Genomic DNA, 20,392 nt, shown 5'->3' on the forward strand with positions numbered 1-20,392 from the left:
ACTTGCAGCAGCCACCCGGACGCACCCTTAAGAACACACGCCGGAAGTCCGCTCGCCGCCATCGTGGTAAAGGCGCGGGGCAGGGATGGTGGGAGGAGGAATCCCGGAGGGAATTCCTGTAGGAGGTTCGCGATCCTGCCATGGAGGAGGAGCGTGGGAATGTAGCGCGACCTCGCCCTGCAGAAAGGGTTTGAAGACCTCGTCTTGGTAAAGAGACCCCTGAACGTGGATTTTGCCTCTGCTCACGGAGACCCCCGTACCAAGGTGGCTCTTGTATTCGGCTGGACCGTAGCCGGGAGAGCGAGCGCCCCCTCGGGCCTGGGGGTGCTTCCGGGCTTGACCTAGAGCCAGAGCCGGCGCCGAATTGAGGCGAGGGGTGGCCCAGGGCGGCTGTCTCCACACGCCTTACTTAGGGTGGAATTTGAGCCTTGGCCCGGGCTCTTATTCCCTGAAGGAAGGCTTGTTCGGGGTGTAGGGCACAGGGTGTACCAGCCCTTTGGACTTCCCGTGTGCCTGAGGTTGGTCCCACTCTAGCCTACTGCTCATTTCCTGAGCAGAGCTTAAGGTGCTCTCTCACTTCCCCTTCCAGTCCTTTTCCCTCTCCTCCCACCCGTCCACTTCCAAGTTTTAGATGATTAGAATCAAGATGCCGTGCCTCTTCTCAAAGGGGTTGGGTTGCACAGGATGTTCAGGCTGCAAAACCAAAGCAGTGAATCCTCAGGGGAGACGTTTCAGACCAGTGGGGAGATATAGGGGTAAGGGAAAAGAGAATATCATACAGTAGGAGTAGATGGGCTTTCCACAGAATCAGACAGAGGCCCGCTTGGCACTCATTGCTAGGATATAGATGCAGCCAGTCTGGCTTCAGATCTTTGTGACTCTGAACTTGGGGAGGGACTCACTGCTCCAGGAAGTCAGGTCAAAGGCCATTGAGATGCTTTGATTCAGATCTGCCCCCTAGTAGCCAATTACCTCAGATCATTGGAGAAATAACACCTGATCAGAACATGTGGAAGAAAGCAGAGTCATTATTTTGCCCCAGGACTCCAGATTGAATTATTTACATGTATTTCAGGATCTAAACTTTGCTTCCAGAATTGTTAAGGAGGAGTGAATAGAAATTGAGATCTGAAGGCTGGGTAGTCAAAAAGTTCTTAGCCGTATTTAGTCACAAGCCCCTTTATGAATTAGATGAAAATTTAGTCTCCTCTCCTCCAGAAAAATGTCCACACACAAATAGAATTTTGCACACAATCCCAAGAAGTTCATGAAGACCATTAATAAGCTTCATAAATCAGCACCTCTGAATCCTTGATGTAACCTAGTCCCCTTTTCTTCACAGATAAGAAAACAAATCCTAAGAGAGGAAGTGACTTGTCCAAGGTCACACAATTCAGGAGACTGGATTAAAACTCAGGTTTTCTGATTTCTATTCAAATTTTCCTTATAATGGGCTATTTCTCACAGGCTACTCAAACTGCATTGTTTAACTATATTCAGTGGCCCCCAAATATTTTCAATAAAGAGATTTCTAGCAAAGGAAACCTTTTCACGTGGGTGGGGTTGAGTGGGACATGGTTAATTGGCAAAATTCTGCATATTAATGGGAGTTGTTGAATATTTCATTTTAATATGCCCCTTACTCTCCTTGCAAAGTAACCAGACTGTTGTGATATCAGAGTGTAAATCCCAGGCTTACTAAATTTTGGCACGTAGAACAAAAATCCCTTAAATTCATCTTTTGCTTTTCTTCCCACTTGCTCAAATATTTCTGTTTTCTTTGTGCCTGCAAATATCCAATGTAGGAAGTATTGATGGAGAAGATATTATTTCAGTTTTGATGGTGAGAAATAAACCCAGGAAGGGTGAGGATTGCATCACAGTGCATGTTAGAGCCGAGAGCAGAGCCCTGGCTTCTGGACCCCCAGCTTCCGCCTGTTTTCCACCAGATGGTTCTGTGGTTCCCAAACCTTGGTTCTTAGCTACAGCTGCTAAAAGAATGGATGTGTAGATGGATACATGGGCCTCAGTTCAGTTCAGTTCAGTCACTCAAGTCGTGTCGGACTCTTTGGGACCCCATGATTTGCAGCCCGCCAGGCCTCCCTGTCCATCACCAACTCCCGGAGTCCACCCAAACTCATGTGCATCGAGTCGGTGATGCCATCCAGCCATCTTATCCTCTGTCATCCCCTTCCTACCTCAGGCCAAATAAATCAGAATCTCTGAAAAGGAGGCCAGGTTTGGGAACCACTGCTCTACCCTTTGTTGGCAGAAGTGAACCTAAATCCGTGTGAGTTCATTGTTTTTCCCAGTTGGGAAGGTAGTTTTGTGTAATGGAGTGAGGTGGAAATTTTGTTTGAGTTTGAGCTTTTGAGTCAGCTACACTTGTGTTCAAATCTGAGATTTCCCCTCCTGCTAGTAACTACCTCTTGGGGTTTTATATATAAGGAGAAATAAAATAATACATGCAAAGATAAATGTATGTCGTAGGGCCTAATAAATGTTACTTTTCTTTTTTTCCTTTCTGCCATCTGTATCATCTCTGAACTCACCGACCTGGAATTCCTGGGTTCTTCCCTGTCCTGTGACTAGGGGTTTGAGAAGTTACTTGGTTGGCCTGAAAGATGACCGCCCCCCCACCCCCCACTCCCCACACTTTGCAGCCTTCCAGAATCGTGAGGGAGGCAGCAGGAAGCACTTGCCCCCCTCCTCCATACCACCAAGTGTACCCTGTGGCCTGCTTCAGGGGAGTGCTTTGAGGGGAGTTATCTAGTGGTGCATGTGACCACGGGCTGGGGGATGTGCCTGTCTTGGCTTCAGATTCCCTCTGCAGGTTGTGGGGAGCTGGAAGATCTTAAATGGAGCTCCCAGGCAGGATGCCTCCTCTCGGGGTGGAGGAAGCACACAGGAAAGCCCCCTCGGGAAGGGGAGGCCTTGCACCTGACACCTCCTGGAGACTGGTAGGTAGGTTTGGGGGTCTGGCAAAGTGAGAAGTGATGCCCGCTGCAGATAACTGACTGCTGGCCCTGGCTTGGGGAACATGTCCCAGTCCTTAGTCTCCAGGACCCCTGTGGAGAGACCACCAACAGGTTTTGGTCTTTGCCCATTTTGCTCTCCCCTCATGCGGGGGAGGCTCCTGAACCCCTGTAACCTGAAGGGGTAACTCAGGCAGTCACGCTTCCTCCTCCTCTGAGACGAGGCTGAGGCTGACTCCCTGACGTGGGAGAGATGGCGCCCTAAGCTGCTTGTTCAGCAGCCGGCTCTGGCCCAGGTCAGAGGGTGACAGAACCAGCTCGTGTGTGGTCCTCGGTCCTGGCCTACGGGGAGATGAGGGCGTGAGGAGAGGAGTTGAGGATCTGGAGTGAACGAGGGTCTTCTCCTGACTCCCAGAAGAAAAGTCATCAGACCCCAGACCAGAGTTCCACCCGAGTGCCCATCACCAGGTGTCTCAGTGGCACCGCTGACCCTCCCTGTGCACTGGAGGAGGAGGGAGCCGAGAGAGGGTGTGCGTGCTTAAGACGGAACCATTTCAGTTGCCCAAGAGCCAGAGTCCCTGGTTTTTTACTTTCCCAGGACAGCTGGGCCTTGTGCTCATGACTCAGAGATGCCCAGCCTGGGGTGCCGGCCTTGTGAGGGGATGACCTTGTGATGAGAGGGAACAAGAGCAAAAGCTGGAGGCAGAACTTTGAGATGGGGGATGTCAGAGGGGCTTTTCTGAAATGTGAAAATGAATACATGGGCAGATTTTGCAACACTGCCCAGCCTGCTGTCTTCTCAAGTTTTGGTCCCCAACTTCCACCCGTTCCCCCTGTCCCACCCTGAGCTTCCTCCCATCTTTCACTAAGCTCCTTTCTGTTTCTGCTTGCCTGGTGCCTCTCCCACCCAGTTCCCCCCACCCCTTGTCCACTCTTGCCCTGCTCTCTCTCCTCTTCCCTGGTGCCCTGTTCATATCCGTGTCTGTCCCTCTGGCTGCCCGCCCTGGCCTCCTGTCCTTCTCTGCTTTAATGTGGGACCCATGGGAACGAGTTCACAGCAAAACAGGAAGAGCCTGTGAGCAGGAAACTGGGAGTGGGGCGGGGTGGTGGGGGACAACCAGCAGTAACCTCAGCCCCTTGCTTCCCACATCTGCACTGAAGCATCCCCAGGGCCCTCTGCCTCTCCCACTGCAGCACCCCGGCCACCCCCCACCCCCGACCCCGCTCCCGCTTTGCCCATCTCAGTGCTTCACTGGTCCAGCAGACCTGAGAGGCATCCTGGACTCTGACGCAGGAGAAGGAGGACGGGGACTTGAGTGAGGACATCTGGATTCCGATCCCAGCTCAGCCACTGACTGTGTGTGGTCCCGGAAAAGGCTCCGCCCTGAGCTCAGTGTTCTCCGAGAAGAAAACGGAGCTCAGAGTTACTGTACCCTCCCTCCCTCCTGGGACGGCTCCAAGGACCAGAAGAGGGGGATGTATACGGAAATAAGCACTGGAAGGTTAATAGTGTTCAGAACCAAGGTGATGGGAAGACCCATTGCTGAAGGAATTGGGAGGCTGATCACTGCTACCATCTCTAGTACTCTTACTGGGTGCGATACATCTGATATATTGTTTAATTGCCACGACAACCTTCTGTGGTAAAAATCATTATTATTATCCCTGTTATAAAGATAGGGAAACAGGTTCAGAGACATTAAGTAACAGTTAATCAAGTGCTGTGTGCTGTGGTTAGTTGCTCAGTCGTGTCTGACTCTGTGACCCCATGGACTGGAGCCTGCCAGACTCCTCTGCCCATGGGATTCTCCAGGCAAGAATACTGGAGTCGGCTGCCATGCCCTCCTCCAGGGGATCTTCCCCACCCAGGGATCAAACCCAGGTCTCCTGCATCACAGGTGGATTCTTTATAGCCTGAGCCAGCAGGGAAGCCCACTTAATCAAGATCACACAGAAAATAAGAGGCAGAGGCAAGGCCCAAATTTGAATCCAAAACCTGAGCTCAGAGCCCCTGCACTGAAGCAGTGTTGTGGAGATGAAACTGACTCGAGGTAACAAGTATAGGATAGAAGAGGATCATGCTGTTTTCCTTGTTTACTTATTCATTCAACAAACAGGACCACAGTACCTACTCTTGTTTCTTTCTCTACGTCAGGTTCTGTTTCAGGGGAGGTAAAATCAATAAAATGAGGCGTCCACCTTCAGGGTAGACCTCGGTGTTCCAGGCAGCGGGGCAGGAAGGCAGGGATATGGTCTCAGGAGCAGCGCGACAGGGCCTGCCTTCACTTGTGATGGAACCGTTCCTATATACACACCCTCTCAGGTCCTCCGGGCTGGTACCCAGATCTACAGCCTCCCATCCCAGACCATCCAGTGTTGAAGCGACTTCTTTCCACCCCAGCCCCCCCTCCAACCTCTTCCCCTCGCGGAGGGCCCCCACACCCCCCGCAGGGCACCCACAGTCAGAAACTCCCTGAAAGCCCAGCAACCTGCCCGTCTCCACCCCTGGAGTTCTCGCAGCTTGGCCCCGGCCTGGAGATGGTGGGGAGAGCTGCTCAGCCCCTTCCCGAGGCAGGGAAGGCGGAGGAAGACTGGGAAAGCAGGCTGGGGCTCGGTGTCGCAATTCCGGGCCGGGCCGGGACCTTTGCTCTGCGAGATGTCTCCGGAGGGGAGGGGACGACTCTGGAGGCTGCGGGGAGTGGGGTGGTGGTGGGGGGTGGTGCCTGGGATGCAGCGGTTTGTGTAAGAGCCGCTCCGAGCCGCCGGGGTGAGGAGAGGAAGGGGAGACCCGCGGCCCGCTCTGCGGGGACATGCGGCCGCCGGGCTCGGGGGGCAGGGGCCGCGGTGGCGCCGGGCCGAGGGGGCGGCCGGCCGGCAGGGGCGGAGTCAGCGCCGGGGGCGGGGGCGAGGAGGCCCGGGCTCCAGTCGGTCGGCACCGGGCTCCCGGCCCCCGTCTCGCTCAGTTTGGGCGCCTCGGCCGCCGCCGAGGCCTGCGGACCGGGGGACTGCAGCATCCTGCTTTCCCAGCAAGGGGGCTCCAGAGACTGCCCCGGCCGGGGAGTCTGGCGGCCCGGGCACCGGTGGGTCTGCGCCTCAGTTCTGCCCTGGGGCTCTGCGTCTGCGTGTCCGGGAGTGGGGGCGGGGGTGCGGGGTGTCTCGGGGCTTTAGAAAGGGGGTCTTTGGGGAGCAGCGAGGGAGGGTGGTGATGGAAGCGCAGCGCTCGCTCTAAGCCCCAGAATAACTTGTCGCGATCAAGGGAGGAGGTCCTCTATGTGAACTGGGGTGACTCCCGGAGGCGAGAATTTTGTCCCGGGAAGTGGCAGGAGGGAGGTTTGTCTTAACTAGCGGTGTTTATCGCGGGGTGGAGGGAGTCTGGATCTCAGAACTTGTCCCGGGTTCGGCCCAACGCCTGCGGTCCCCAGTGCAGGAGTAAGGGGAAGGGGCTCTGACAGAAGCCGGGCGCGGGGGCGTCAAATGTTCCCTGACAGCCTGGAGCGGGGCCTGGGGAGAAAAGGTGGCACGGTAGCCAAGACATGAGAGTTTTCGGGTCGGAGAGACCAGAGTTGGGAGTCTACCTCGGCTCTACCGCTGCCTAACTGCGTGGCCATAGGCAGTTTTCTTCGTGTCTTGTAACTCCAGTTTCCTCATCTGGAAATTGGGTTTAAGAGTAGCTCTGACATCACAGGGATGTTGTGAGGAAGGCATGGCAAGCCTTGGCACAGGCGCTAACACATACATGGCAGGTAAACATAAGCTGATATGTGAGGATAGATAAAAGGCAGGATCAGGAGGGGAAGGGACCCAGTTTGGGAATAGTGTAACCTGGATCCTTCCTGCAGGACAGTCCCTTGGTAATGTCCAGGGCTCCGGGAAGAGATGTCTTTGTGGCTGGAGGCTCCTGTGCCTGATGTTTCTGGTAAGCGTCTTCACTCCAGCCCTCTCCCCTGAGCCTGGGCGCCGGCTCCTCTCCTCCAGCGGGAATCAGCCTCCTACATGACCTGCCTTCTGCCCACCCCTGGAGAACAGTTCAGAGCTGCTCTGGGTGTTGCTGACCTCCTTCTGCCCGGGATGCCTCTGTGCTGGTTCTCGTGCCTGGCCCTTGCAGATAACCTGCCATCCTTCTCAATCCGGGCTTGCTGCTGGGGAGGCTTGGCATGTCCAGGGCTTACCCAGCTTGGCTTTCAAGAGTTCTGTCTGATCTCTGAGATGGACGAACTTCAGCCCCCGCCCAAAGGACAGAGTTTAATGTCCTCATTTAAGGCATTGAGGTGCAGGGGACTACAAGTGGCTCACTCTAGAGCCCATAACAATCCCAGGGTCCCAGAGCCAGAGCCAGCGTTTTGCTGCCCTCTGTGGGCGGAGATAGACTTGCAGTTTCCCAGGAGAATGCAGGAGGGGTGGGGGGGGGCCTGAGACCCCTTGTGTCTCTCTTTCGGGGTTCAGACTCTGCAGTGGAGCTGTGGGAACCAGATGCACAAGATGCAAGCAGCCAGCCCTTGGGAAGCAGCAAGTGCATCCTCAGGGAGGAGTCCAGCACGCCGCAGTCCGCTGGGGACACTTCGAGGATGGGGCTGGAGGCGCCAGAGCCCACGGCCCTGCTCCCTGGTGTAGAGGCCCCTCCAGAGTCCACAGGTGAGGAGCTGCCAGATTTGGAGGCGGGGGCTCCCTGGATCTGGGATCAGGACTCTTTACCTTATGAGATCAGGGTTAAGTCCAAAGGCTTTGGCGTCAACTAGACGTAAGTGATCTGAGTGTAAATCTTGCATCTGTCTTAGGCTCTTCACTCCAGTACTCTTGCCTGGAAAATCCCATGGACAGAGGAGCCTGGTGGGCTACAGTCCATGGGGTCGCAGAGAGTCGGACACGACTGAGCGACTTCACTCACTTTTAGGCTCTTCTGAGCCTCAATAAAATGGAAATAATAAGAGCACCCATCTCGTAGGTTGTTGTAAGGATCAGCACCTGTAAGGGCTCAGACAGTACCTAGGACAGCGTGGCGTATGAGAGCTACTTTCTTAGAATAGAGAGACTAGTCTTGGTATAATGAAGTGAATGAAGGTCACTGAGTACTCAGGGCAGTGGCCAACTGAGCACTAAGCCTTCTCCCCAAAGAAGAACATGAAGGCTCTTCCCTGCATCCAGAGCTTCGTCCACAAAAGCGGAAAAAGGGGCCCGCCCCCAAAATGCTGGGGAACGAGCTGTGCAGCGTGTGCGGGGACAAGGCCTCCGGCTTCCACTACAACGTGCTGAGCTGCGAGGGCTGCAAGGGGTTCTTCCGCCGCAGTGTCATCAAAGGGGCACGCTACGTCTGCCACAGCGGGGGCCACTGCCCCATGGACACCTACATGCGCCGCAAGTGCCAGGAGTGCCGCCTTCGCAAGTGCCGCCAGGCGGGCATGCGGGAGGAGTGTGAGTGTCTGGACACCGGAGCTGGGGGCGGTTAGGCTGATGGGGAAGAGGGGACATGTGGCTGCTAGGGTCTGGGGGCAGACAGGCAGCTGAGTTGCAGGCCTTCCTAAGAGTGGATTAAAGTTTCTTCTTTAGGGACTTCCCTGATGGTTAGGACACTGAGCTTCCACTGCAGGGGGCTCAGGTTCCATCCCTGGTCTGGCAACTAAGATCCCACATGCCACATGGCATGTGTTTTTTTTTGTATCTACTTTGTCTTTATCCAACACTCTCCACTTTTCTGGAGCCTCAAACTATTCCTGTGCCCCATCCCCGTTTCCTGTCTCCCCACTTCTCCCCTCCTCACCCTGTCCCGCTCTCTCCTCAGGTGTCTTATCAGAAGAACAGATCCGTCTGAAGAAAATGAAGCGGCAAGAGGAGGAACAGGCTCAGGCCACATCTGCACCCCCGAGAGCTTCCTCACCTCCCCAAGTCCTGCCCCAGCTCAGCCCAGAGCAGCTGGGCATGATTGAGAAGCTGGTGGCTGCCCAGCAGCTGTGTAACAGGCGCTCCTTCTCAGACCAGCTTCGAGTCACGGTACCTGAGAGACTTGGGGAAGAGACGGCTGTGCCCAGAGCCCCAGGTGGCTTCTTGACATCCAGCTCAGGGCGCTTTGTTTCCTTCCTCCTTGCCTTTCCGGGCAGCCTTGGCCAATGGCACCAGATCCCCAGAGCCGGGAGGCCCGTCAGCAGCGCTTTGCTCACTTCACTGAGCTGGCCATCGTCTCCGTGCAGGAGATCGTGGATTTTGCCAAACAGCTGCCAGGCTTCCTGCAGCTCAGCCGGGAGGACCAGATCGCCTTGCTGAAGACGTCTGCGATTGAGGTGACTGGCGGGGACGGGGGTGAAGGGAGGACCTGAACAGGATGTCTGTGGGAGGAGCCTCCAGCCAGCCCCCTGGAAAGCCGTGTCCTCCCCGCTACCCCCCGGCCCGGGAAGTAGGGTTGAGGGGCTGCCCTTTGCTCGAAGGTGCCCCGGCCCGAGACCAGCCTGATCATTGTGTGCAGGTGATGCTCCTGGAGACCTCTCGGAGGTACAACCCTGGAAGTGAGAGTATCACCTTCCTCAAGGATTTCAGTTATAACCGGGAAGACTTTGCCAAAGCAGGTGAGGACTGAGCTCACAAAGGGGCTGGGCTGGATGGACACATGCATTTTGTCCCATCATGCAGGGGGTCCATAGTGACTACAGAGCTGCAGGCCCAGGGTTTGAGCGGCTCCAAAGGGAAAGACCCACCTGTTTTTCCAAGATGGAAAGTTGAAATGCTGATAGTTTTCCCTTAACTGCCCCACACCAATTCCTGGTCTCTGTTGCATTAGGCCAGCGGTTCTCAGACTGTGCTCCCAGGAACCTGAGGCAGGGTTTCCACAGTGTCACCTTAGAGCAGACATATCCTTCACCCTAACTTTAGCCAAACAAGAAGCTCCATTTAAATCTGCATTATATGTTGTGCTTATGAATAATATTTTGCTTGAAGAAAAGCTAGGAAAAATCCTCGAAAACCTCACTGAGCCCTTTAGTAGTCAATCACGAAAAACCTTTCACAGACGTGCTCTTTAAGGATCATGCGGACTGATTTCCTCCTTTTCAACTGCGCTTTCTGAGGAGCCGTGGCATTGGCGTTAAAACACAGCAGACATGCCCAGATGGGGCAGTTTTAGGATAAGAGGGAACACTTCTGTCCCCATCCCATAGCTGGAGTACTTTCTCCAAGAATTAGTTCACAGTGCGGTTCTCTAGCTGATGTTTGCTTGCAGGCTAAGCAGCGTTGGTTTCCTCATATTCGGTTGCTGCTGATGTTTGTGCTGTGGGAGAAGGGTTGGAAGGTAGAAGGTGTTTTGGAGAGACCAGACTGAGGCTGAACAAGAGACTGAGTGGTTTAACACCTGAGTCAGTGGGTCTGTAAAATAGGGCTGATGCTGACTCCATTCTCAGGTTTGGAGGATCCTGGTTTCCAGGGCAGAGTTCAAAAAGGTTTCTGGTGACTCAGGCCAGCTCTTGTCTGGTCACAGGCCACCCAGTGAGCTTTCTAGGTAGGCCTCCCTTCACCATAGGGCATGGGAGGGCTGTGTGGGCACCTCTAGCCTTCTATAGCACCCGGTGCGCTGCTTGAACGTAGAGACACCTAATAGGAGTGATGTAATGACTTTCCTGCTTTAGAAGCCCAGCCCTGCCCCCTTTCTCTACCCAACCACGGCCTTCTCCTTCATAACATCCTCCCTTCTGAACCCTTGCCTGTTTTCACGTCTGCACGTATCTTTGGGCACTTACGGACTTGGGCTATCTGAATCTGCATCTATTTATAGATTCATTTATATAAGCGGTTTTCATGTCCTAGTGTTTGTCTTTCATTTCTCATGTTTTCAGTGAGGGGAGCGGTGCTCTTTGGGTAGGTCTCCCTCCCCCTCTACCTCCACTACCACATGCTGCACGTACGTGTGAGTGGCTAGTGACGTGAGCCGACCACAGTGGGGGTGCTCACTCAGCGAGCAGCAGTGGACCCTCACAGGAGGTGAAACTCCAAAACTGGCTCGTCCTCCCAAGGGGCTGTTCAGCGCCGTTCAAGGCTGGACACCTCACCAAGAAGGGCTTTCTAAACAGAGCTTGTCCATTAAGTGTATCAAGACACACTTGATAAACATCGGGGTGAAAGTACAGGAAGTGACTAATCGAGAAGCCTGGAATGGAAAAGTTAGCAGATGGTTGCTAAAAGACATCTGAGAAAACCTAGGGGATGGGTAGGGTGGAGAGAGTTTGACTGTGTTTGGGAGAAACGTTCGTTAGAACGCTATCCTTTAGAACAAGTCATGATTTATTGAACTTCAGTCTTCTCAGTAAGAAGACTGGTTCTATTTTTTTTTTTAATTTATTCAACACTTATATGGCAGTTATTTTATGTGCCACTCATTATTCTAAGGACCCATTATGAGATAGGTAGTATTATTTCCATCCTAGAGATAGGAAAACCAAAGCCCAGAGAGCTTAAATAACTTACCCAAGGTCACACAGCCTAGGAAGTGGTAGAGCCAGGACTCAAACCCAGGGAGTCCAACAACAGAGTCCACACCCTCAACACACTGCTGTCTCCCCTGTGATGGAAAATGAAATGTTGCTACTATTCAAAGTAAGGCCACTTGTCAGTGAAGAAGTCTTTTTGTAAACAAACATAGAGTTGCCTCTATTTCTAGTAATGTGGGGCCCTGAAGAGTTCTAAGAAGAATTCTAACAGAATTGTTATTGTGATTATTTAATTTAGCATGTCCTATATGCTGGGTTCAGTGCAAAGGGGTCTGTATGCTTTACCATTTAACCATCACAATTCTGTAAGTTCAGATATGATTCCCACCTCACATAAGAGACTTAAAGAGGCTAAGAAGCTTATCCAAGGTTACACAGCAGAGCCTGGGGACTTCTGACTGAGTTTCCTGGTATCTTCCTAAATTGAGCTGTGCTGCCCATGTCACGGGACTCACCTGGTGGCTCAGTGGTAAAGAATCCGCTTGCCAGTGCAGGAGACCCAGCTTCAATCCTGGGGTCAGGAAGATTCCCTGGAGAGGGAAATGGCAGCCCACTCCAATATTTGTGCCAGGGAAATCCCATGGACAGAGGAGCCTGGTGGGCTACAGTCTCTGTGGTTGCAAGAGAGTCAGACATGACTTAGGGATTGAACAACAAAGCCCATGCCACAGTCCCCAGCCTCTCTTCTTCCTCCCCAGGGCTGCAGGTGGAGTTCATCAACCCCATCTTCGAGTTCTCCAGAGCCATGAACGAGCTGCAGCTAAATGATGCTGAGTTTGCCTTGCTCATTGCCATCAGCATCTTCTCTGCAGGTGCGGAGGAGGGGCGAGAGGGAAAACCAGTGAGAGACTCAAACCAGAGAGGGCTGCAGGCGCCTTAGGGCAACGATCGTGGGGGTGGAGGCCCTTGCTGTGTTCCTGTGGGATAGGAGAGGTTGGGTGCGGCAGGTCCCTATTTCTGGGGTTGTGATTTGGGGTATGGAAATGAGACCCTGGCCAGACCTGCCACTCAACTCTGTTGGTGACCTGTAGACCGGCCCAACGTGCAGGACCAGCTCCAGGTAGAGAGGCTGCAACACACATATGTGGAGGCCCTGCATGCCTACGTCTCCATCCACCACCCCCATGTGAGTCTCCCCACTGCTCCTCCTCCGTCCTCTCCACAGCTCATCCCCAGAAAACCTGCTGTCCCTTCTAGAACCCCTCCCTGACTGCATCGAGCACAGACACTTCTCTGCCTCTCCCGCAACTCCCCTACCCCTGGCCCCTCTTCCCTGGGGAGAGACAAAAGGCCCTACTTGTCCCTCTCCTTTCCTAGGACCGACTGATGTTCCCAAGGATGCTGATGAAACTGGTGAGCCTCCGGACACTGAGCAGCGTCCACTCAGAGCAAGTGTTTGCCCTGCGCCTGCAGGATAAGAAGCTTCCCCCGCTGCTCTCTGAGATCTGGGACGTGCACGAATGACAGTTCCTCCTCCGTGTCTTCTGTTTTCCTGGGCTGGATGACTGAGGCTGGGTGGCTGCCTCCTAGAGGTGGAGCCAGATGAAGGACAAACATTCCTGAGGGCTGGGCAGAGGAGATCCTCACGTGGCATTAAAGGAGAGTCAAAGGGTTGGGAGTTTTGTGGCTGCTGAGTAGTCGGGATAGCCACACTGTGCTCCACGTGAACACTGTGTGAACCCTGTCAAATGGATGAACCTGGGGGCCCCTTTGCACTAGGCTCTCCGGGCACTGCCCATGCTGCTTCTACCACTTCCTGTTTTTCCCCACAGGGCCCCCAGAGAAATTCTGCACTGTTCCTCCTTGGCTGTAAGCGCCTCGGGGCTGCCACATTGAGAGGTCTGGCACTGTTTGTATCAGTTCCGTTCAGTTCAGTCGCTCAGTCATGTCTGACTCTCTGCGACCCCACAACTGCAGCACGCCAGGCCTCCCTGTCCATCCCCAACTCCCGGAGTTCACTCAACCTCATGTCCATTGAGTCGGTGATGCCATCCAACCATCTCATCCTCTGTCGTCCCCTTCTCCTCCCGCCTTCAATCTTTCCCAGAATCGGTCTTTTCAAATGAGTCAGCTCTTCGCATCAGGTGGCCAAAGTATTGGAGTTTCAGCTTCAGCATCAGTCCTTCCAATGAATATTCAGGACTGATTTCCTTTAGGATGTTTGTATAGGAAGACCAAACTGAATTCAGAAGGATAGAAACCGATTTCTGGATTGGTGGGTGGGAGTGGGGGCCCGACCACCGGAGGCGGGAAGCTAGTGTGTCCTTGAGGGTCCGCTTCCAGACTCAAGAGGAGGGAGGCAGGTCACAAAGTGACAGCCTCGGCCGTGGGAGGGGACCTCCTTTTACAATTCCCATTGCGCCGTAAGGGGTCAATGAGGTGCTGAGGCTGGGAGGCCTGCTTCCCCTTCAGGAATCCCGGTGGGATCGCGCGTTGTCTTTCTCTGGGGGAGGAGTGTTGGATTTATTTTTCAGAACCAACGCCTCAGTCGCGCACCTGTATTAGCGCGTGCAGGTCCAATGCCTCGATTTTCCTGAAAATCAAAGGACAATAAGTCCTTCCTCTTGGCCCGCAGGCCCTGTGGGACTGGGGCGGGGGGGTGGAGGGGGGTGGGGGTAATGTCCTCTGAAGCCAAGGGGAGGCTGCCGCGTCTCGGGTTGAGCCTCTCAGAAGGGCTGGACTGCATTTCCCAGCGGGCCCCGCGGCGCCGCCCACGCCCCCTTCCTTGGAGAGCACCGGGCGTAGGTGATAACGCGGCCGCGCCTTCCGGCCTCAAGCCGCCCGGCCCCCCCTCCCCCCCCCCCCCCGCCGTCCCGAGTTGGTAGGCTCCGCCGCCTCAGCCGCCGGCTTCCCTGCACGGGCGGTTGGGCGCTTCCAAACCGCGAGCGGGGGGTGGGGAGGGAAGTGAAGTAAAGGGGACGGCGAGAAAGTCTGAGAGCAGCTTATGTTGAGAAGTCGCTTCCAGGGTGAACGTACCATCATTGAAATGGGCTCTATTACCGTGTCGAACTGAAATGTTTGCGCAACCCACACCCACAGCAGCGTTCCCGTGGGCCCTCCCCTTGGCACGTACGCGCCCCATCGCGCTCCCACTCCCTCACGCCTAGGTGTGTGCGTAAACGCCCTTCTCCCGAGACCGGCTCCGCCCTTCGGCGCTCGGCTTGGTGCAGCCCTGTCCCCCCCACCCCCGGGGGTGAATGGTACGGCCCCCGGCGCCCCTCAGCCTCCCCTTCCTTCACCTAGTCGGAGAGGTGCGCGCCCCCCTGGTGCAGACGCGGAACTGGCTTGCTCTCCGAGCGGCGCCGGGGCCGGGGAGCCACTGACGCCCGGCTTGCCCGGGGACGTCCAGCCGAGCCCGGCCGGTCCCCCTAGGCCCGGGAGGTAGGAAGGTCCGGACCGCTGGGGGCCCTAGGAAGGTGTTGGGAATTGGGTTCCCCGGGGGGAAGCGGATCCTGGGAGGGAACAGGAGCTCCATGGGGAAGGGGTCTCTAAGGAGGCCCCAGAGGCGTGTGAGAGGGTATGGAGGTCTCGAGAGGCAGAGCAGGGGTCGGTAAGGAATAGGGCCGGTGGGGCTGGAGGAGGGGGCGTCCGGGCCGCTGAGGGGGTTCGGGCTGCGAGCCTGGGCGCAGCTTGCGGCTGCAGGGCTGGGTTCCTACGGGGCGGACTGGCGGCCCTGGTTCCGGGGCGGGGGCGGGGGGAGAACTGTCCAGCAGGTGAGGGGGTGGGCAGAGCTGTCCAGCCCGGGGGCCCGAGCCGTGCTAAGCACATGGCGAGCCTGTGTGTGTCTGTTTCTGTGCGCGTGTGTATATGTGTGTGCGCGCAGGCGCGCGGCTTATCTTTGGTTAGGTTTTGAAGAAGGACATTTGGTTCTTCAAAAATATATATATATTTTTTTTTTTAATTCGGTGTTTCAAAATTGGCTTGTTGGTGAGTGGAGACGCCGTTGTTCATCTTTACTGCAACAGCTTCCCTGCTCGTCCTCGTGCACCTCTAAATTCGCCCTCCTATTCCTGTCCTCCCCTCTTCCCCATCCCTGCCTAGCGCCTGCCTCCTTGCTCTCATTCTTCCCCAAGCTGGACCAGTCTGTGCTGATGCGCTTGCAAGGTCACTGCCTGGGGAGGAGGGGGAGGGGAGAGAGCCTCCTGTCGTTGCTCACGTCAGCGAAGATGTCATATCGCTCTCTGGTTCCTGTGGCTTTACTATTAACATCCTGCCCCAAACGGGGGACAGATCCAAGGAGCTGGTCCGTGTGACCATTTGTAAGCTGAAAAGACACAGATAATTTAAAGCTCTGTGGATGCAGTGGATGGTAACTGTGTAGAACTTCAGCAGGTAGGTTTGCGTTTGTAGCTTGATGCCTTTGGAATATAGGGGCTAATAATGATGGGTTCTACGTTTTGTAAATGTGGTTGAGGCTAGAGGCCGAGTGGGTGGATGTGAAGACAGAGTGTTGAGTTATAGGTCATGTTAGAGGATCCAGAGTCTTTGTGAGGAGGGGAGAAGGGTAGGAAAGCCTTAGTTATCTCTGCAATCTGAATAACTGAAGGCAGTGGCTGTTGATGAGATATGAGCCGAGGCTAAAAATCCATCCTGTCGCTAGTGGCCGGAATGGTCACGTCGTCTCTGGGTCCTTGTGGCTTTGGAGGGAGATGAACACTGTAGAGCATGATAATGATTTCAGTTTTATCAAGTGATTTTCAGTTCAGAGGGGGCTGGGATCCCACCAAGGATAGAGGTCCGATGCCTAGTATATCAGTAGAAAATGCTTCAGGTGTGATCTTCTAGATTTTTGGTTGTAAAGGGCTCCTGGTTTTCAGTGTAAACATAGATTTCAAGGCTCAGCCTTGAGCCCTGGTCCTGCGAGTTCTGTTTTATTTTAAGGTGCTTTGGCTCTCATTAGGCATTTTCCACATGATTCTTTTTTTTTTTTTGGAGCAAACATTTTTATTGAAGTGTGGTTGACAGTACACTGTTATGTTAGTTTCAGATGTACAACAGTGATCTGATGTTTAAATACGTCATAAAATGACCACCACAAACACATAATTGTTTAGAGAATGAGTTATGCTTTTACCCATCTTCCCATTTCATTTCTGTGTTCCCCTCCCCTTCTCATTCCGCTTGGGAGGAGCTCTGTTAACAGTGCTCTACATTCTGCGGTATGCTCATGATTCCATAGCAGTGGGGAGACCCAGAGGGCTCTTGTGGTGGCAGTGATGCCTAGAAATGAGTATACAGCAAGCTTGGGAACTTGGTTGTGGTTGTATAGAAGGGAGATAATCTCTTAACAAAATCCAGGATTAGGACCAAGTGCAAACTAAAGGCACATGAGGGAGAAGATAACCTGATAATCAGTAGATGCTGTCAGTGGAAGAGGCTTCTCTAGATTCAAGGAGAAGGAATTGTTACGGGCACCGGGCAGCTCTGGGGTAGCAGCTGCTAGCACTGTGCGGTCACCACGCAGGGGAGGGGTGGCAGCTCTGCTATAAATACTGCTGGAGCCAGAGTTGCTATGGAGACAAAACCGAATCCTATTACCTGCAGGCCCTCTATGGGGAGCAAGGGAAAGGAGGGAGAAGTATTTTGAGGATTGAAGAGGTGCTGTAAATAGTTTTTAAAAATGGTTAAGTAGAGAGAAAAAAGATATAACTTCTCATCTAGATCAGGTAGAGCCTTAAGCCTACAGGGAGTGTTTGCATTGTACATGCAGCAGCAAAGAAGGGAGTGGTGTGTAAGAGTGTGTGTAGTGCAGTGGGGTTCTGTGTGTGCAGTGAACAAGGTCCTAGTGTGGCCATGTGTTGGGCACAGAGGTGCAATGCGGGAAGTGCTGAAAGTGGCCTTGGCATGGAGTGAAACATTTTATTTAGGGAAGTATATGGAAATTGAACAGGAAATAAATTGCAGTTAAGACATGGAGTGAGTAAGTGCTCAGTCGCTCAGTCACGTCTGACTCTTTGCGACCCCAAGGACAGTAGCCCACCAGGCTCCTCTGTCCATGGGATTCTCCAGGCAAGAATGCTGGAGTGGGTTGCCATTTCCTTCTCCAGGGCAAGACATGGAAGCTTTTCCTAATTTTGGACTGTGGTTTAGAAATTTCCCTGAGCACCTCTCCCTCTCCTCACAGAAATCCTGTTGTTTCTGCCTTTAGATTCTTTATCTCTAAGATCCAGAAGGACAGGGCCTCATCCGTGTGTATTGTATCACTGATTCAAATCCCGGAACCAGAGTAGAGGCGGAAGACTATGATTCAGCACCAAGGGCAGAGCTAGTATCTGTAGCCACTTGGCCCCTTTCTTGCTTAAAGAGGGAAGAAAAATGGAATGGAGGCAGCAGCGGGGCAGGGAGAGCCCTCGTTTGAGATCACATGGGGTAGAGTAGCCGTCTGTTGTTGTCTGAGTGCAATTAAGTATAGTCTATAGGGTGATTTCACATCAAGCTGAACGCAGAATGTTGGAACAGAATAATTAGGTTTCCACCTAGAGCTAGGAGTGCAGATTAGTTCTGATTACAGAGTCTGGTTTGATCCTGATGTACCCTGCAGCAGTCCTGAAAGTGACTTAATTTTTGTTATTATGATAATTGAGTCCAGATTGGACTGACCAGGCCTCTTTTTCAGAAACAGCCCCAGAAGTGAGGCTGGAAACGCCCTGGTTTGTAGGGATGGGAGGTGGGCCATTATTTATCCTACTTCTTGACATGTGACTCTGTGAGCTCATAAGCCGGGACAGAGCTCTAGACTGAGAAAAGTGTCATGTTCTCCTATCTTTAGTAGTAAAAAGGAAGATCTTCTGACCTGGGTTGACGTGGAGAGGGATGAGTCCCTTAGGTGAAGCAGTGGATCTTATCAGTACTTTGTTTCCTATTAGACTTGGCTTTTCAGATAACATCAGAATTCGTCCTGCGAACGTTGACTCCATGCCTGGTGCCTTGAAGTTTCTCTGAGATGAACTGATGAATTGGAGCCATGGTGCAAAAGAAGAAGTCCTGTCCTCGGTTACTTGACTACCTGGTGATCGTAGGGGCCAGGTAACCAGGAAGTGACTGATTTTGTCCAGTCATCTGGGGTAGCCACAAAATCTGTAAGGAATCCCCTTCCCTACTCCCACATTGCTTTGCATATCTCATTCTTCTGTTATTTGACCCTGATGGGAAATTTGCTGCCAGTTGGAAAAACAGAACAGGCGGATCGAGGCTACTGGCCTGGAGGAAGAGAAAGAGCAAACCTCTGCTCTTAGATAGCATCTTTGTGATTTTGAGCAAATACACTCTTATCTACTTCAGCTTCCTTATTTCGGAAAAAAGGAAAAGTACGTTGTGCTCCTTTTCTGTCTACCTATGCTCCTTGGGGAATTCATTAGCTAACTCACCTTGAAAGATGCTAGTCATCTTAAGGTGTGGTGACAATTTTACTGTCGCCACTTGCCTTTCATTTCAATATAGGCATCTTCATGGCAGCACAGACCTCAACGTGGCATGCTTTCCCAGATCCTGCAGCTAGGTTACTTTATCCAAAGAGCATTTACTTCTCCACTGTGGTTAAATTATTATTATTATTATTTTTCTTTACTGTGGTTAAAACCCAAAAGAGCATGCTGTCCCTTCAGGCTGCTGACCTTGTCTGTATGTTCTCCAGGCACCCGAGCAGTGACAGTGTGGCCCAGACTCCGGAACTGCTACGGCGGTACCCACTAGAGGACCACGCGGAGTTTCCCCTGCCCCCGGATGTTGTGTTCTTCTGCCAGCCGGAAGGCTGCCTGAGCGTGCGGCAGCGGCGCATGACCCTGCGGGATGACACCTCTTTTGTCTTCACCCTCACGGACAAGGACACTGGTGTCACCCGATATGGCATCTGCGTCAACTTCTACCGCTCCTTCCAAAAGCGCGTGCCTAAGGAAAAGGGGGAGGCCGGGCCAGGGTCCCGGGGGAAGGAAGGGCCCCGAGCCCCCTTCGTCTCCGAGGAGGTGGGCCCCAAGACGTCGGAGAGCGGCCCATCCCTGCAGCCGCCCAGTGCCGACTCCACCCCAGACGTGAGCCAGTCTCCTCGGGCCAGACGCCGGGCCAAGGCGGGGAGCCGGTCCCGCAACAGCACGCTGACGTCCCTGTGCGTGCTCAGCCACTACCCCTTCTTCTCTACCTTCCGCGAGTGTCTGTACACCCTCAAGCGTCTGGTGGACTGCTGCAGCGAGCGCCTGCTGGGCAAGAAACTGGGCCTCCCTCGAGGCATACAGAGGTATGGTTCGCTGCCGCTGCTCGAAACAGGGGAGGCATCTGGAGTTGAGGTGTAGTTGGATGGTGAGGGGCGTAGGGATTTCCCTCTAAAGCCTGAGGTCCCTCAGACCTCCTTAAACACTTAACGTTAATCCATGGAAGCGAAAGACTGCTGCAGAGTTAGACCTCCTTCCATGATCGTGCTTGGAGTGATGCTGAGGAGTTGGGTGTTTCAGGATGGGCAGGACTTGAAGTCCTTGCTGCATGTACGTTTTTGCACTTGTCATCACCCTTGTGTGCATCCTGTGGTCCTGGCTGAGCCCATAGTGAAGTCTTCTCCGTGGCCATCATTAGACGCTCTGTGGTTACGCGGGGCTGCCGTGAGGTGTCAGCTCCCACTGCTTATGTGTCTGCTCCTTAGGGACACCATGTGGCGCATCTTTACTGGATCGTTGTTAGTGGAGGAGAAGTCAAGTGCCCTGCTGCACGACCTCCGGGAGATTGAGGCCTGGATCTACCGGTTGCTGCGCTCCCCGGTACCTGTCTCGGGGCAGAAGCGAGTGGACATTGAGGTCCTGCCCCAGGAGCTCCAGCAGGCTCTGACCTTTGCTCTCCCAGACCCCTCTCGATTCACCCTAGTGGACTTCCCGCTGCACCTCCCCCTGGAGCTTCTGGGTGTGGACGCCTGTCTACAGGTGCTCACCTGCATCCTGTTAGAGCACAAGGTGAGAGGGCAGCATTCTA

General features: G+C 53.8%; 2 protein-coding genes and 1 long non-coding RNA gene across 77 annotated transcripts in view; 2 read left to right on the forward strand and 1 right to left on the reverse strand.

The window, feature by feature from the left end:
- The first annotated feature begins 33 nt into the window (after window positions 1-33).
- Window positions 34-13,053, forward strand: NR1H3 (nuclear receptor subfamily 1 group H member 3). Of its 24 annotated transcripts, none has more exons than XM_086341522.1 (10): window positions 34-207; window positions 6,815-6,891; window positions 7,419-7,607; window positions 8,118-8,384; window positions 8,752-8,960; window positions 9,068-9,247; window positions 9,430-9,529; window positions 12,139-12,252; window positions 12,472-12,566; window positions 12,758-13,053. In XM_086341522.1, the coding sequence occupies exons 2-10, from the start codon at window positions 6,852-6,854 to the stop codon at window positions 12,902-12,904; spliced, it is 1,341 nt and encodes a 446-aa protein (XP_086197648.1). In that variant the 5' UTR covers window positions 34-207; window positions 6,815-6,851; the 3' UTR covers window positions 12,905-13,053. The 24 variants fall into 24 exon arrangements, with proteins under 24 accessions (XP_086197648.1, XP_086197649.1, XP_086197654.1 ...); XM_086341523.1 differs by having other exon boundaries at window positions 43-264; XM_086341517.1 differs by having other exon boundaries at window positions 59-264; window positions 8,088-8,384.
- LOC147358539 (uncharacterized) lies at window positions 9,638-12,139 on the reverse strand. Of its 3 annotated transcripts, none has more exons than XR_015142381.1 (3): window positions 11,896-12,035; window positions 11,418-11,511; window positions 9,638-9,773 (listed from the first exon to the last, which is right to left on the reverse strand). It is a non-coding gene; the product is annotated as an uncharacterized LOC147358539 (long non-coding RNA). The 3 variants fall into 3 exon arrangements; XR_015142379.1 differs by lacking the exon at window positions 9,638-9,773 and adding an exon at window positions 9,918-10,227 and having other exon boundaries at window positions 11,896-12,139; XR_015142380.1 differs by lacking the exon at window positions 9,638-9,773 and having other exon boundaries at window positions 11,216-11,511; window positions 11,896-12,139.
- Window positions 13,054-14,307: 1,254 nt separating the features above from the next.
- Window positions 14,308-20,392, forward strand: part of MADD (MAP kinase activating death domain) — a 40,813-nt gene continuing 34,728 nt past the window's right edge. For 45 of the 50 annotated variants that reach the window (XM_086341457.1, XM_086341465.1, XM_086341460.1 and 42 more), the window contains exons 1-4: window positions 14,385-14,821; window positions 18,307-18,466; window positions 19,074-19,670; window positions 20,070-20,373. In XM_086341457.1, coding sequence (XP_086197583.1) covers window positions 18,405-18,466; window positions 19,074-19,670; window positions 20,070-20,373 — 963 coding nt within the window. In that variant the 5' untranslated portion in view covers window positions 14,385-14,821; window positions 18,307-18,404. Of the gene's footprint in view, window positions 14,822-15,611; window positions 15,773-18,306; window positions 18,467-19,073; window positions 19,671-20,069; window positions 20,374-20,392 lie in introns of those variants that run through there. The other 5 variants (XM_086341458.1, XM_086341477.1, XM_086341489.1 and 2 more) reach the window with 2 other exon arrangements.

This window comes from Bos grunniens, chromosome 15 (assembly GCF_055505025.1).
Source record: "Bos grunniens cultivar Pamir isolate PY7600 chromosome 15, Bosgru_T2T1.0, whole genome shotgun sequence".
Classification (NCBI taxonomy): Eukaryota; Metazoa; Chordata; class Mammalia; order Artiodactyla; family Bovidae; genus Bos; species Bos grunniens.